Source organism: Penicillium pulvis (genome assembly GCF_028828015.1).
Source record: "Penicillium pulvis strain IBT 33274 chromosome Unknown contig_10_segment0_segment0, whole genome shotgun sequence".
NCBI classification, from domain to species: domain Eukaryota; kingdom Fungi; phylum Ascomycota; class Eurotiomycetes; order Eurotiales; family Aspergillaceae; genus Penicillium; species Penicillium pulvis.
Genome location: NW_026643071.1, coordinates 1,081,083 through 1,095,275, shown reverse-complemented (window position 1 = coordinate 1,095,275; position 14,193 = coordinate 1,081,083). Strand labels below are relative to the sequence as shown.

At 48.6% G+C, this 14,193-nt stretch overlaps 6 protein-coding genes across 6 annotated transcripts; 3 read left to right on the top strand and 3 right to left on the bottom strand.

Moving 5' to 3' along the window:
• Window positions 1–35: 35 nt before the first annotated feature.
• N7503_000436 (uncharacterized protein) lies at window positions 36–2,069 on the bottom strand (the record flags this gene model as incomplete). Its single annotated transcript, XM_057059997.1, has 3 exons — window positions 36–101; window positions 219–509; window positions 591–2,069. 3 exons carry the CDS (start codon window positions 2,067–2,069, stop codon window positions 36–38), a joined length of 1,836 nt encoding a protein of 611 aa, XP_056926920.1.
• Window positions 2,070–3,282: 1,213 nt separating this feature from the next.
• N7503_000435 (uncharacterized protein) lies at window positions 3,283–3,633 on the bottom strand (the record flags this gene model as incomplete). Its single annotated transcript, XM_057059996.1, has 1 exon — window positions 3,283–3,633. The coding sequence occupies one exon, from the start codon at window positions 3,631–3,633 to the stop codon at window positions 3,283–3,285; it is 351 nt and encodes a 116-aa protein (XP_056926919.1).
• Window positions 3,634–5,382: 1,749 nt separating this feature from the next.
• Window positions 5,383–6,045, top strand: N7503_000434 (uncharacterized protein; the record flags this gene model as incomplete). The annotated part of the gene is made up of 1 exon (XM_057059995.1): window positions 5,383–6,045. The coding sequence occupies one exon, from the start codon at window positions 5,383–5,385 to the stop codon at window positions 6,043–6,045; it is 663 nt and encodes a 220-aa protein (XP_056926918.1).
• A 1,163-nt stretch (window positions 6,046–7,208) lies between these two features.
• Window positions 7,209–8,727, bottom strand: N7503_000433 (uncharacterized protein; the record flags this gene model as incomplete). Its single annotated transcript, XM_057059994.1, has 4 exons — window positions 7,209–7,286; window positions 7,364–7,734; window positions 7,795–8,621; window positions 8,690–8,727. The coding sequence occupies 4 exons, from the start codon at window positions 8,725–8,727 to the stop codon at window positions 7,209–7,211; spliced, it is 1,314 nt and encodes a 437-aa protein (XP_056926917.1).
• A 758-nt stretch (window positions 8,728–9,485) lies between these two features.
• On the top strand, window positions 9,486–11,171 carry N7503_000432 (putative MFS monosaccharide transporter; the record flags this gene model as incomplete). The annotated part of the gene is made up of 5 exons (XM_057059993.1): window positions 9,486–9,614; window positions 9,674–10,004; window positions 10,065–10,264; window positions 10,347–10,997; window positions 11,052–11,171. The coding sequence occupies 5 exons, from the start codon at window positions 9,486–9,488 to the stop codon at window positions 11,169–11,171; spliced, it is 1,431 nt and encodes a 476-aa protein (XP_056926916.1).
• A 1,072-nt stretch (window positions 11,172–12,243) lies between these two features.
• On the top strand, window positions 12,244–13,808 carry N7503_000431 (uncharacterized protein; the record flags this gene model as incomplete). Its single annotated transcript, XM_057059992.1, has 3 exons — window positions 12,244–12,289; window positions 12,397–12,956; window positions 13,014–13,808. 3 exons carry the CDS (start codon window positions 12,244–12,246, stop codon window positions 13,806–13,808), a joined length of 1,401 nt encoding a protein of 466 aa, XP_056926915.1.
• Window positions 13,809–14,193: the final 385 nt, after the last annotated feature.

The following is a 14,193-nucleotide window of genomic DNA, read 5'->3' as shown; positions in this document are numbered from 1 at the left end:
AAGTCCCTGAAAAGACACACAATGGATGTATGGAGTTAATTCCAGCCATTTGAGAACCCGGTAGTCTTCATCAAGCGTGAAAGCTGAGGCAGCCATGATTCCTGAAGTCTGCGACGAAGGCTGTTAGCAGCTAACCCCTACCAAATTTCCCTTCTGTTCTCAAGATCAAAAGTAAACCACTATAGATGAACTTACTTCATACGATCAGTGATGCATACCTGAGATGACTGCGCTGAAGCCATTGCACTTGCAACATTTGAACATTGTCGTCTCACCAATTCGAACTCGTAGTCATTCCTGCATGATGGAGAGTCTGATGTTTGCGAGTCATATCTCTGGTGGCTGCCCACAATTGTTGTTTGGAATTGTTGTTTCGCAAAATCCAGCATAAGGTTCGTAGCGACTTCAATGCTACCACCCGGAGCAAAATAGAAAGCATACATTTGCGGCCACAGTCGAGATTTCCGATAGATTGCCATCAAGTTCTCTTCTGTGGGGATATTTTTGCTCTGCAAACATTGAAGGATTGTTATAAAAAAGGCTCGAAATCCTCGTTGCAACACCTTGCTTTGTCTAAACATGCCTCTCACATTCTGAGGTATGTTCTCAAGGAGATCTCGATTTAGTTTATACCAAAGTCGATGGCTTTGAGCAACTTTTGTGTTTCCAAGTTGACTGAGGATACTTTCAGAGCCCAGTTGAAGACTTTCAATCATGCGACGACTTAGAAAACCCCCTAAACACAAACCACAGCTGCAGCCAAAACGTAATCGATTCATGCTTTCGGGGGTTTCATTATCATGTCCCTCAAGGGCAAGCAGGCATGCTGTTGCCTTTTCATCATATCCATCAAATTGATCTGCTTGAAATATGAAGCGCTGCCCGTAATACTTCCCAAGGCGACCCTCCTCCAATTTTGACTGTAAGGCTTCAAGAGGGGTGTACCCTTGTATGTTGCGACATTCTTTGGCGTCCCAGCCTTCAATGGCGAGTTTCAAGATCCACATCAAAGAATTTGGCATGAAGTGACAGGCTGCCATATGAAGGAGGGTATTCCCTCGGTCATCCGTCGTTCTGGCGAGTCTCTCCCGCGACTCGTTGTCACGGTCCTGTTCCAGAAGAAGTTCCAGACACTCTGCATCGGAAAGAGTCATAAAGGAATGATGAATCGGGTGATTTCTAATAAGCCTGCTTCGAGTATCTTGACGTTTTCTTTTGTCGTCGACAAAAGCCGTGGCTGCATTCATGGCTGACGACAATGAGGCCCCGCTGAAGTTGAAGTTCCCATCTTCGTGGATCGATCCGCTATGTAATATCGTTCGCGTCTTGGGGACTTCGGGCTGAGGGTCATCCGAATCGTAGTCGCTTTCCCACTGCTCAATTTCAGGGGGATCTATGTCATTCTCGGCTGTTATGGTTCGCGAAATGTGATTGGCATCTTTGCTTGATAAAGCGAACCAATTGGTCAACCCTACTCGCCGGAAACCCAAAGCCCTAAAGAAGCAAATGGCAACCGTGGCCTGGGCGCGCGCCATTTCAAATCTTTCCTTTTTAGTCATTCCCGCACGGTCCTGAAGGTCTTCCCCTTCATGCAAGCAGGTTGGATAGGCAAATATAAACCGAATGTCATCATTGAGTGCTATAGCCTTTTGGATCATGTTCATCACCATTTCCCGTCCAACGCTTCGGCGACGATGGTCTTTCATCACGGACACGGATTCAATAATCAAAAAGTTGCCCAGGGAAAGTTCGCCTTGCCAAATACCCAGTCCCTTCCGAATAGGATGATACATGAGTTCATACTTTAGGCGCCCGTGTCGATCAAATAGGTCACAAGCAAGTTGCATGGTCTCGGAGGAGGGTGGCTCCATTTTCTCAAAGAAAGATGCGCCAATAAGATCTCGGCGAACTAAAAGTCCAAAAGTTCCCCCTAGTTTGACCTCACGCTCGCTTTCATGTGAAATGAAAGCACGCCCTCTGATCGGCGTTAACCATTCTACGAACGGCTCATATTCGATACTGCCTTTCTCTATTTCACTCGAAATGGTCACATTTGTAGTTCTCACCATTGTGAGATGACTTTCTTGGAGGTCCAATAGCTGAGAAATTGTATATAGTGAGGGATAAACGCAAATAGACGGGAGATCGGGAAATGGATGTCCTTATCAAAAAGCGACCAAGGCGGTGTGGATGCTTGTACCCACCCCCGAAGTTATGAATGTAACAGATTAACCCTCCCTTTATTTTGCTACCCTGCTTCTTTCTTCCCAGTTGGCTGAGGCCTTTCAGCTAGAACTGGCCTTGGCTTGCTCTTTGCAAAGCGATTGCCTTGGAGTCTTAACTGCGAGGATTAGACTATATCTTTATTCCCTTCTCATTCTTCTGTTACTGAATAGCTCAACTTGAAGATTATTTGAGAATTTCCGAAATAGTGATGGGCTGTGCGAATAGCAACATTCGTTGGTTTCCACAGCAATGATGTACGACGGCGTAGTTGCTAAAGAATTGAGTCAGATCAAACACAATCCAATCTACATGCGGGTAGTGCGTCGCGCCGGCCGGAAAGTTTCTATACGGACATTTATTTCTACTATTGTGGATTTTACTAATACGCTCGCCGTAGTTGCTTATATCCAATAACAAGTTTGAATCTCCAAGGCGGCCCTTCTTCTCCATGTCGTCATTCGAATCCTAAGAGGAACGAGTCAACTAGTAGAAACTACTACGAGAGAATTGTGATCATAACAACACGCCTGCCGAAAAATCAAGATGGTATAGGAACGACACGTTCAGGGCATACAGAATATTCAATGTAGAATAGTACTGTGCAAGGGCATTCAGGTAAAAGGGCTAAAGGGGGTGAAGGGGCCGAAGAGCAATTCCGTCCATCGTGTCTACCAAAAATAAATGACTAAACGAAAAACAAAAACATACAACAGTCAGGATTCGCATGTGGTCACCCACCATACTACTAACTAACCGGCGTGTGGCTTAAGTACGGCTGAGCGGACGGGAAGCCCTGTTCTCCACACCCTATGGTCGTATGTACTTGAACAGGTGCTAAGAAAAAACATGTACTTCAATATGGATGGCTCCCTGGGGATGCGACCCCGACCCATATTGGAAATTGATGAGCGTGCCATTTCTTGCGTAGCGTCAGCAGTGGAGGAATTGGCTCCGTTCTGTATCTAGTCTTTTTGAGGAGACAGAACTAACTCAATGGGGTGTGCCTGACCTTTAATATAATATTAGGCCAGAGTCACCGAAAGATAACTTCACCAATTACTTGGAATCCAAGTCATCGGCAGCCTTTTCCATAATCTGATAGGCCTCCTGGCAGAAGCCACACTCAAGTAGTTGGTTCAAACCCTGATTAGGTAAAGTGGCCAACTGCTCCACGTGGCATAATGGAGTTCCTAGCGAAGCCCAGACCTGTGCGGTCTTTGGGCCTGGCAGATAGGGATCAGCACCATATTCGAGTAGTAGCTTAGTGAGCGGAATGTTCTCTTTCATGAAATCCGCTGGACCGTTGCCGTGAGCAACGCAATGGAGCGGGCGGCCGTAACTGCGACGATTATCGGGTTCGTGGTCCATTTCATTTGGGTTGGCACCGGCATGAAGGGCCGCCTTCATATTTGCGAGTTTGATGTCAATTGAATGAGCGGAAAGAGGCTCCCAGAAGAGGGGTGGCCTTTGTCAAACCCAGCACGCATCAGGGTGACATAGTGTATCGTGGTCTTTATCATCATTTCGCTTGGGGGGATCACAAGATCGTACTTAAACGGTTTGAGTGGAGAATTATTCATATCCACGGGTTATGTCAGGGTGTGCAGGTAGATAGGTTGTGTGTGTGGAAATTGGAGATGAAATATCCTGATTTGAATTTGAGGGGACGACCAGGCGCTATTTATCCATGGATGTTTACACTTTCACGCAACCTTCCACTTAGACAGTGCCTAATTCCATACTACAAAATCTATATACTAAACATGTATAAGACTTTCATATTTAGGTGTTCGTAGCGAGCTATTCTACCATTAAATTGACACATTTCCTTCCCCAAGTATCCCGACTGCCACAGACCCGCTTTTTGCGGACAGAACCGCGCGCCCGGCGGCTTGTTGCGGCCCGACCGCTGATCTAAACCAAAGAAAGTCAAAGCTTATCAGAAGCAGTAGGCAGCAACTTTGCGGCTGATTTCTCGCTTGTTTTCAATTTACCGAATTATTAGTAGAGGGTACAGTGGGACCATTTTCCAAAGCGTGCATTGCACGGCGGGGTCTAGCTGAGAGTTTTGTTAAGGCATTAGACCTTCCATGCTTTACGAATCATCTTCATCGTATTTACTATCTGTTGGGGGTGGACCAACGATGTCAGAGTCAAACTTTTGTATAATATCGAATTTTTCTCGGCAGAATAGAGGAGAATATTATAGCGTGGTGTACCTATTCAATCGGGTCTATTGATGCTATGACGACTGTAATGCCACTGGAAAAGTGAGCTCCGTGAATTCTAAAAGACACACGAGACTCAATAAAGACTCAAGAAGCCTAGATATCAGGACCATCAGAGCAAGGTATCCTATCAAGAGTTATACCTTATTTTGATACTCGTAGTCAGGCGATTTAGGTTAGATGCTGAATTAGGATCCAGCGGTAACCAACACTGGGAGGGTTGTGGTATTCTTTTCTATATTTTCTACTGGCCACTATCATTGGGTTGTTCTTTTGAATATTCATCAACGGCGGGCACTATCACAAGGCTCTTCTTTTGAATATTCATCGACGGGGGGCACACAGACCGAAGATACCAACGACAACGATAGCTTCCCAGGTGAACGTTACATTATCTGTTGCTACACTGACGCTAATTATTCTGTGAGACTAGGAGTGTACCTAGAACTGTGCAATGTTTTTTTCGGACGAGCATGACGCGGCGCAATACGCGGCGTCAAGCCTGTATCGAAAATTTCAGGATTTAGAGCGGACGGAATCATAATCAAGCGAGGCGTATCTTAGAGGGAGACCTGTATGGCTTTGTAGCATAATAAATAACCACTACCTTCAAAAGGAAGTAAAAGTGTCGACATGAGATGCTTATCATGCCGCTGCGGCTTGATCACTGCAGGCTCGGCGTTGGTTCGAGTGGCACCTCAGGTAGATAAGAGGATTAGTGCTTTAGGCTACAGAGTGTCGTTTTGAGGCGCTAAACTCGAAACGGCGAATTTGACTAGGCTCTGTATTCACAGGTCCGCTGTTTATATAAACCAAGGAAAATCTACGAGACGTGTCAACCTCAGTACTTTCGCTCTGTCTCTCGATATTTTCTCTCCACTTTACTCATCTTCCCCGGCAATATTTGGAACAAAACCCATAATTTCCCATGTCGCCCACGCTGGCTACGCTTGGCCTCCGTGCCCACAAAACCTTTACTATCTGTTTGCTCAGCCTTTGGATAATCGCCGCTCTGGGCTTTACCGCCCTGGAATTCACGGACAATGCATGGCACTTTCTCGATTCATTTCTTTCCACTAGCCTCCTCACCTACCTGGTTTGCCGCTTCATTGTGGTCTTCCAGGAATACCCTCGAGATGGTTCCATGGCATATCGCTTGACTAGCGCGCACCACCGCCAGTCGCGCCGTGAGGCACTCGCTACGATTCTGTTCTGCTGTGGCTGGATGTATGAAGTCATTTGGAAATTAGTGATTATGTTCTTCTTCACAATGATCTGTGGCGCGATGTTTGTACACGATGCCTTTGGCGATACGATGATCACAATGGAGAATGATTCAAAAGATGAGCCAAATATGGACGTGCAAAAGGCCCTGGAGAGTATGGAGAAGGCTAAACATGACCTTGGCTTCGACCCTGTCAAGCAGTTTGGTTGGGTATCGCCTAAAGTTTTACTTTTTTGCCTTTGTTTGGGCTGGGTGACAATTGTCACGCTGGGTCTCTATATACTGCGCATTACTGGTAGGCTGTTTAAAGTATTGTTTAGGCTCCCATCAGAGGAGCCTGCTGCTCACAAAGCATATACCGCTTGAGCCCTACACTTTTCCGTTTTATTGAAGTTTACGAATTATGTCAAATAGTGTGGGGCGCTGGAGGAGAAATAGGAGACATAACAATGTGGTATTGTGGTTGTTGACGAGAGAAGAAAGGGTGAAAAGGGAGAATCCCTGATCTATCTCCAGGGCTACAGAGGCAGACACATGATCTCTGACAACGTCGAATAAGATGCTCGGTGCACATACATCCAGCCCCAAGCGAGGCGAGAAAATCCTTACTCACTTTCTCTTTCCTTTATGCGCAGACCAAGTATGAATTTGAACTGGCAGTAAGGATACTAGCGTTCGCCCACATAATGTCCCGAACGAGCCAGGCTTTAAGGTAGAATCTTAAGCGCTTTTGGGTGGATAGATAATCCCTTCCCGTCAAGAAGCTCAACAGCTATGATAGCCCAACCGGGTAAAACCTAAATGTATCACGGGCTACTAGGCGGTATTTTTCGAAGAACGCTATCCTAATATTGAGAAGGCCAGACCAAAGAGTTGTGACTATATCAACATATCAGTAGTGAAGAGAAATGTCACCGCTTCAGGTTGTGTAGGGTGTTCGGTTGAAGAATATAGGAGCTTTAGGAGTTCAGGTAAAGGGGGTGCAGAGTAGGGCGGCAAAACAGTTTTTCTCGACGAAGCAAAATCAAGAATAGATGAACAAAAACATTTTACGGCGTTTGTATGACCGTGGGCGGCTCGCCGCTCTTTTCAACCCTCTCCAGGGCAATTCAGGTACCTCTTCAACCACCTGAACATTCCTCACCTTAATTTCAGCATTTACAGCAGAAGTGGCTTTGTTGAAATTTTGAGGGGAATCACTACAGTTATCCATTTCTTTATATCCTTCACTTAGTATTGATTAGGCTATACTATGAATGTAAAATGCCTTCCTACTAATATGTAGAGATAGACTACACGAAAGCTATTATAGATATCCCAGGTTATTAGTATACTAATCTTATATATGTTAGAGGTTATGTGACCGCCCTCTATAGTAGGTGACTTACTGGGATAGTGACGAAAGAACACAATTCATCGCTACTATTTTGCATTACATTGAGCGCAGCTATTATCTTAGCATAAGCAATGACTGATCGTAGGTATGAAGCCGCCACCATCGCCAATGAGTAAACTCCCACCGCGGTAGGCTACTTGTTGCACTGAGAAGGGAGAAGAATCATCTCTGTTGTGCATTTCACCTGCTCCTCAGGAAAGTCTCCCCAAAACTGCCGTCGATGTCAGTGTCAGGGTTTCCAGTACGGTGCCTGGCTAGCTCTAAACGGGACGGGGAAGTTCAACTCACTTTAGCGACATGCTGTCGGATGCGATGCATGTTCTTGCCCGGCTGGATCTGGCCTACCACCCCTGGACGGTCCGACTCGGTCCTCTTGGGCACAATCATGGGTCGTCCGACGAAGCACTCGAGCGTCAGCAGTGCAAATCCGAGAGCTTCTTTCGCGCCGATGGGGATCCCAATCTCAGAGATGGGGACGATGCGAGTGTTGGGCAAGCGCTGCTTCAGGTAATTGATGATGTTGGGGTTGAACGATCCACCACCGCCCATGTAGATCTCGTCTACGCCCCCAGGTGGACCCCAGCGTTCGTAGGCATCGGCCAGGGACTTGGCTGTGATGCGAGTTATGGTGGCAACACAGTCCTCAGGCGTAGCTCCGCCTGCAGTGCCACGTTTTGTCAGCCAAAAACCCTGTCTTGATTAGAGGAGTCAAACTTAACGGTTCAGCATCTCGTCGCAGATATCCTCCGCCATCCGATCTCCAAAGGTCTCTCGGCCAGTAGTCTTCGGTATATCATGCACGAAGTATGGTCCTTGGAGCACTTTATCTACAACAGACTGGTCAATACTGCCCTTCAAGCCCATTGCACCATCCTTGTCATATTCCTGTTGACCGCCGGTGAAGTACCGCACGGCCGCATCGATGAAGACGTTGCCAGGCCCGGTATCGAAGTCATAACATTCTTCGACAGCGCCTCGAGGTAGAATTGAAAAGTTTGCGATGCCGCCAATATTTTGCACAGCGCGGTTGAGCGTCGGGTGGCTTAGAAGGAGGGAATCGAGAGCCGCGAAAAGTGGGCAGCCTTGCCGGCCGAGAGCCATTTCTGACACCCGAAAATTGCCAAGCGAGGTGACGCCAGTGCTAGCGGCTATGATGGCAATCTCAGCCATGTCGAGATGTGCCCGGATTTGGTTGCCCTCAAATAACTCCGGCAGCGGTAGGTGCCAGATAGTCTGGCCCTGACCACCAATCAGGTCGACGTCCGTTGCCATGACGAGATCGTTCTTCTGCACAAACCAATTGACGGCGTCGCTAATGACCTCGCCTAGCTGGATGTTGACGATAGCTAATTCCTCGGGCGTTGTGATGTTCTCCTTAATGAGCCTCATGACCCGTGCCTTAAGTTTTTTAGGCATCGGATATTCTCCATAGTGCAGGAGCTGCATCTTTAACGGCGTTGTCGGGCTATCCTGGGTGAAATGGACATGAACGAGGTCGACCCCGTCCATGGACGTTCCCGCATTGTGGCCAATGACCTTAAGAGAACTGTTGGGGGTTCAGCCACGTAATTGCAATATTTTAAATGACCGTGTTATGCTGGTATTGACACCTACAGTGGGCTGCCATTGGACTGGTTTAAAGCGGAAGGCATCGTATGGTCCAGCGTGAAGGAAATGCGCAATTGAAGACACAAACCGTGAAACGAAAGAGTCTAGTGCGAACACAGAAACATGCACATTCATAGATTGAGCATACTTTATATATCTCGTCGGGAGAAATCTCGACAAAACCATGCTCCACCTCACCCTCAACAGTGGCACGGGCTCGGTTCCCTTCCAGAGACAGAGTCAACCGCACTGCCATCCCCGCACTCCCCATCCCAACCTTATTAGGTCCTTTGGTTCTTTAGAAATCCTCAATTGTTGCCACAGTCAACATGGACGTGTGGAGAAATACATACGAACCGTGGAGATACGGGGACTGAGCGTGGACAAATCACGGGGATCGTCCCCGGAAGGCAACTGATTCCGATATACTAAGGATACGTACGTTGCAATTGGTTTGGCTTCCCCACGCCAAGGCCGGATCTTCTGTCGGCGATGACTGCCTTCCGCGATATCCAACCCCACTTAGTACTTCCTCTGCCAATCATTTCTGCCGCAGCCTGTCCTGGCTTACTGTGAAAGGGTCTCGGAGTTAGGTGCCTTCCGGGTGCATTGAATCTTAAATCCCCCGACCTTGGCCTGCGGTCTCCCACGCCTCATCAAATCCTATGTTGAGACTTTATAAAGTCAAGTTAGAATCATGACTTTCAGATTGCTGCTATGTAATATGTCTCAAGTCTAAATCAATCTCATTTATCTCCAGCCGAGAGAAAATACCCCGTCCACGTTCACACTTCCCTTCGCAATGATGGCTTTCCTGCCATTAACCAAATACACAACCCACATGGGCACGTCAGGTCTGAAGCTCAACATTCTCGTTGCCGGCATTGCGGCATGTGCATTTTGGCTTTTCGGCTACGACATGAGCATCATGGTATTTTATCTTTCTTGAGTTTACCCCCTATAGCACGCCCAGTCTAAGAACAAATCCAGGGTGGTCTGATTACTGAGGAGTCCTTCACGACTGTCTTTCCCGAGATGAAAAACGCTAATGTCCAGGGCATCGTGATCGCCTCTTTTGAACTCGGTGCTCTTGTCGGTGCCCTCGCCTGCTTGGACCTTGGCGACCGCCTCGGGCGTCGTCTGACCGTTTGGTTCGGTATGCTGTTTATGCTGGTCGGCGGCACATTGCAGACGAGTGCCTGGGCAATACCTCAGTTGGTAGTGGGTCGCATTATCAGCGGCATCGGCCTCGGCTTGCAGGTTGCCACGGTGCCGTCATGGCAGTCCGAGTGTGCGAAAGCGCAAAGTCGCGGGCGTTGGGGTAAGCAGTAGTCCTCCGCCTTGCTCTCGCATTTGAAGACCAAAGGCTGACTTAATCTAGTCATGATTGAGGGTGGCTTGCAGACATTCGGCGTCGCTTGTGGCCAGCTCGTTGGTTATGGCTTCTTCTTTGTGAAGGGTCAAGCGCAATGGCGTACGCCCGTGGGTATTCAGCTTGTCCCGGCTTTGATCGTCTTCATATTTATCAATCTCCTTCCTGAGTCACCCCGTTGGCTGATCAAACATGGCCTGGTTGAAGAGGTATGTATTGTTCTTTTCTTGCCATACCCACGCTCCTCTGGTTGGTGAAGAGCCCCTCGCTGACAGGACACTGCTTGTGCAGGGCACATACAACCTGTCAAAGCTTCGGGGCCTGCCGGTCAGCCACCCCGAACTAGTGGCTGAACGAGAGGCAATCATCGCCTTGTTCGAAGCGCAGATTGAACTTGCTCCATTCTCCTACAGAGAAATGCTGGACATGGGAAAAAACAAGACGTTCCATCGCGTCGCCATTGGAGTCTTCATGCAATCGGCACAGCAAATATCTGGAGTCAACCTGGTCTCGACCTACGCCAACAAGATACTTCAAGAGTCGTTCGGCCTCAATGCTAGCACATCCCACCTCATCGCTGCCATGGGCGGGTTGGAATATGCTCTATGCTCGCTTCTATCCGTTTTGCTCATAGAAGGTCTCGGGCGTCGGAAGGCCTTTATGTGGACTACCATTGGCATGTCCAGCTGCTTTGCTGTCATCGCTGGGCTTCAAAGCACAGAGTCGCGCACCTGCCAATTGGTCGCTGCTGGATTTCTGTTTCTCTTCAATACCTTCTTTGGTCTCGCCTGGGTTGGAGGACCGTTCTTGTACAGCGCCGAGATTGCACCTCTGCGATGCCGCGCGCAGGCGAATGCCCTGGCGAGCGCTGGCAACTGGTTATTCTGCTTTGTGGTGGTCATGATTATCCCACCCGCTTTCCAAAATATCGGCTGGAAGACGGTATGCTTGTCTCCTTGTGCATTGCGGTCTGTGATCAACCTAACATGTGTCTAGTACATTATTTTTGCAATCCTGAATGCCAGCTTCGTTCCTATCATCTACTTCTTCCTGGTCGAAACGAGAAAGAGAAGTCTCGAGGAGATCGTGAGTATCATCCGAAGGAGAAAGGGTTGAAGTCGAACTTAACCTCCCATGAAGAGACCTAGTAGGCTAACAATTTGGCTTCTAGGATGTTATCTTCGCTGCGGGAGGTGACCCGGTCAAGACAGAAAAGACGATGCCGTATAATATACCTATTGAGGAGGCCCGGAGGATTCTTGGGCTTTCTGAGAGTCCTATTATCGCTGAAGTACTAGATCACGACATGAAGGCGGCCGATTGAACGCATTTTGTTCTTGTTGAAGGCAATGAGGCGTCGCTATGTCGTCATACGGGTTATCACTTTGCGAGATGTTAGGAAATGCAGGTGAAAAAGCCAATGTTAAGGGCCAAATGAATTGAGTCAATCCACATCAGGGATCGCTGCAACGGCTGACAGGAGCTGTATGCGGTAAAGCATCAAGGAACAGCAGCAGGCCGTAGTAATCACTGAATGACTTTGCGTGCATCGCCTACTTCTCAAACTTAAGAACAAGGGTAAATATAGAGAAAATGATAAAGCGAATTCTGCGAAGCAAAAATGAGAGTAGATCATCGGAGTAATGACGACAATGCGATATGCAAGCTGCTTTTTGGAGTCTTCGGTTATGAAAGTATACCCGGCTATGGACCAAGCAACTAGCCGAGCACTTACCCGCGGTTCTGCGTGCAAAGGGGAAACCCAATTAAATGAATTTCTTAAATGCGAAACTTGGAATGGCGCAGTGCCCGCTGCTAACTCCACACTTTCTCCTGACTAATCCCGCCTTTTTGCCGTTCGCACGGGCCAAAACATGAAAGCTAGTCCCCGCATCCAGTTCGCTTCTCTCTTAGGTAGATCAAAGAAAGCAAAAGCATGCACTATTTTTGATCAGCACTCTCCAATGCCGCCCTTTCGGGAATCCTTCTCAAAACAAGTGCGAGGGCCTAGCTCGAGATCTAAGCTAGGTAGGCATTGAATCACGAGATGCAATTATCTTTCAGAATAGAAACGCTGATATCTGATGTCAAGCCTGCGAGCACTGTCGCAAGAGCCACGTCAAGTGTGATCAATCGCGGCCTTGTGCTTCATGCAAGCGACGAGGGATTGAGTGTACCCTTTGTCAAGATGTTACCTTCACTGCGCTCGAGTTCAAAGCACCTGCAGGTTGCTTGTTAGAGGACTTTGTCTCCTCAAAGACAGTAGAAGGTCCAGGTAAGCAGGACCCACTGACGATGGCTCTCTCCGCGAGGAACAATCACTGGTCTAACGCCTTCTGAGTAATAACGACCTTTGTGCATGAAACGCAAGAAGTTTCCGACCTATACCAGGTCGTAGAAGCGAGCGACGAGGCCTCGAGCGTCTCATCAGACCAGCACCCGTCGCCACGGCCTGCATTATCCGGCAACGCCGCTCCCATCACAGATCCCATTGACGCCTTTTTTCTCTGGCGATATGTCGACTTCATCGGTCCACGCTTCGACATGTTCGACGATGCACCTCGATATTTCTCCACAGTCGTGCCGCAGCTCGCTCTAAACGACGAACTTGTGTTGCTAGCCTGTGTCGCGGTTGCAGCTCGCCAGTACTCCCTCGCCAATGAACAACAACAACAAAGTCACGAGCAGGCTTTGACATACTACAACGCGGCTATCAATCTGCTGTCCAAGCGGCTACAGAACAGTGGGCCCGACCCTGCGGTATTCGCGAGTTGTCTGCTTGTAGCGCACTGTGAGATGGTGGAGAGCAAGGCCACGGATTGGGGCCTGCACCTCAAGGGGACAGGAGATCTTATCAAGATGCATGGTTGGCATGGGGCGAGCGGTGGCTTGGCACAGGCTGTACGTCCTGTTCTTCATGCTGTGAGTATGTGGGCTAATTTGAAACTTAACACACAGTCATTCTGGATTTACTGCAGGATGATTATCCTTGCCTCTCTCTGTTCCGGCAAGCCGATAGCATTAGGACCCAAGGAATGGATCCCTGGGGGGGTGTTCCCTGATCCAGCCACGTGGACGCTCGAACTATGGCAGAAAAAGGTCGTTTTTCTTCTCGGGATGGTTCACGATTTCAGGAGTCGCACCCCCGATGACATAAACGAGCACGCTGTACAATTTCACGCTGCCCGATGGAAGGAGCTTGAAGCTGAGCTGGTGCGCCACCAGAGCCAAGCGCCAGCTGTGTGCTCACCTCTCAGTATTCTACCTCCGAAAGGAGAGGATAATCCCTTCCAGTCTGTGCGTTACTTGAACGGTTCCGTGTCCGCCTCGTGGCAAATGCTGCATACTGCGTTTCTCATTCTCACCATTTGCACACCTTGCTCGCATGCGAGTCGCCTATCAGTCCTCTCCAGTTCCGACGTGACTTCCCAAGCGCAGACTTACGCACGTCAGATTGTCTCCAACTCGCTGGCGAACCCATGCTCCATCGCATGGGCGAATGCCGTCCAACTCCTTACAATTGCGGGTCAGTGTCTCGTGGTAGAGCCGGAGCGGAAAGCATGCGTCCGCATTCTGCGAGATATCCAGCAACAAACGGGCTGGAACACGCGGGCAAGCGTCGATAGACTTGGCGCAGCGTGGGACAATAGTTGGAGATATGACTCCTTGGGGAGGCACGCGGCGGTCAGACAAGTTGATGCTGGGAAGCTGCTGTATTATGTCTGGCTTGGCCAGGAAAGAAGTCCAAGCTAAATGATTCGGGCTCGGATACGACGCTCAACTTGAAATGCATGTCCAGGAGATGAGGGCAGGACAAAAACTATCAACGCTAGCCCGTTACAGTACAAACAACCTGTAGGGGCTTGTCCCTTTTGGGTAAAGTCATTATGGACTCTCACTGATTGGACACTGAGTCTGAGGTCTGAGCCCTTGCTGACATATATTTACTCAGTGAGCCTGAACCTGAATACCCTCATGAAAGCAGCGGCAGCCCAGATAGTAGAGCCCTGCCTGGCAGACATTATCCGGTCTATATAGTCGCTTATGAAGACATAAATTCCCGTCACGAATCCACAGACCCTGGCTTTTCGAACGAGCCCGATCGAGCTCCTTGACCTGTGAACCTTTTCGCAAAGGA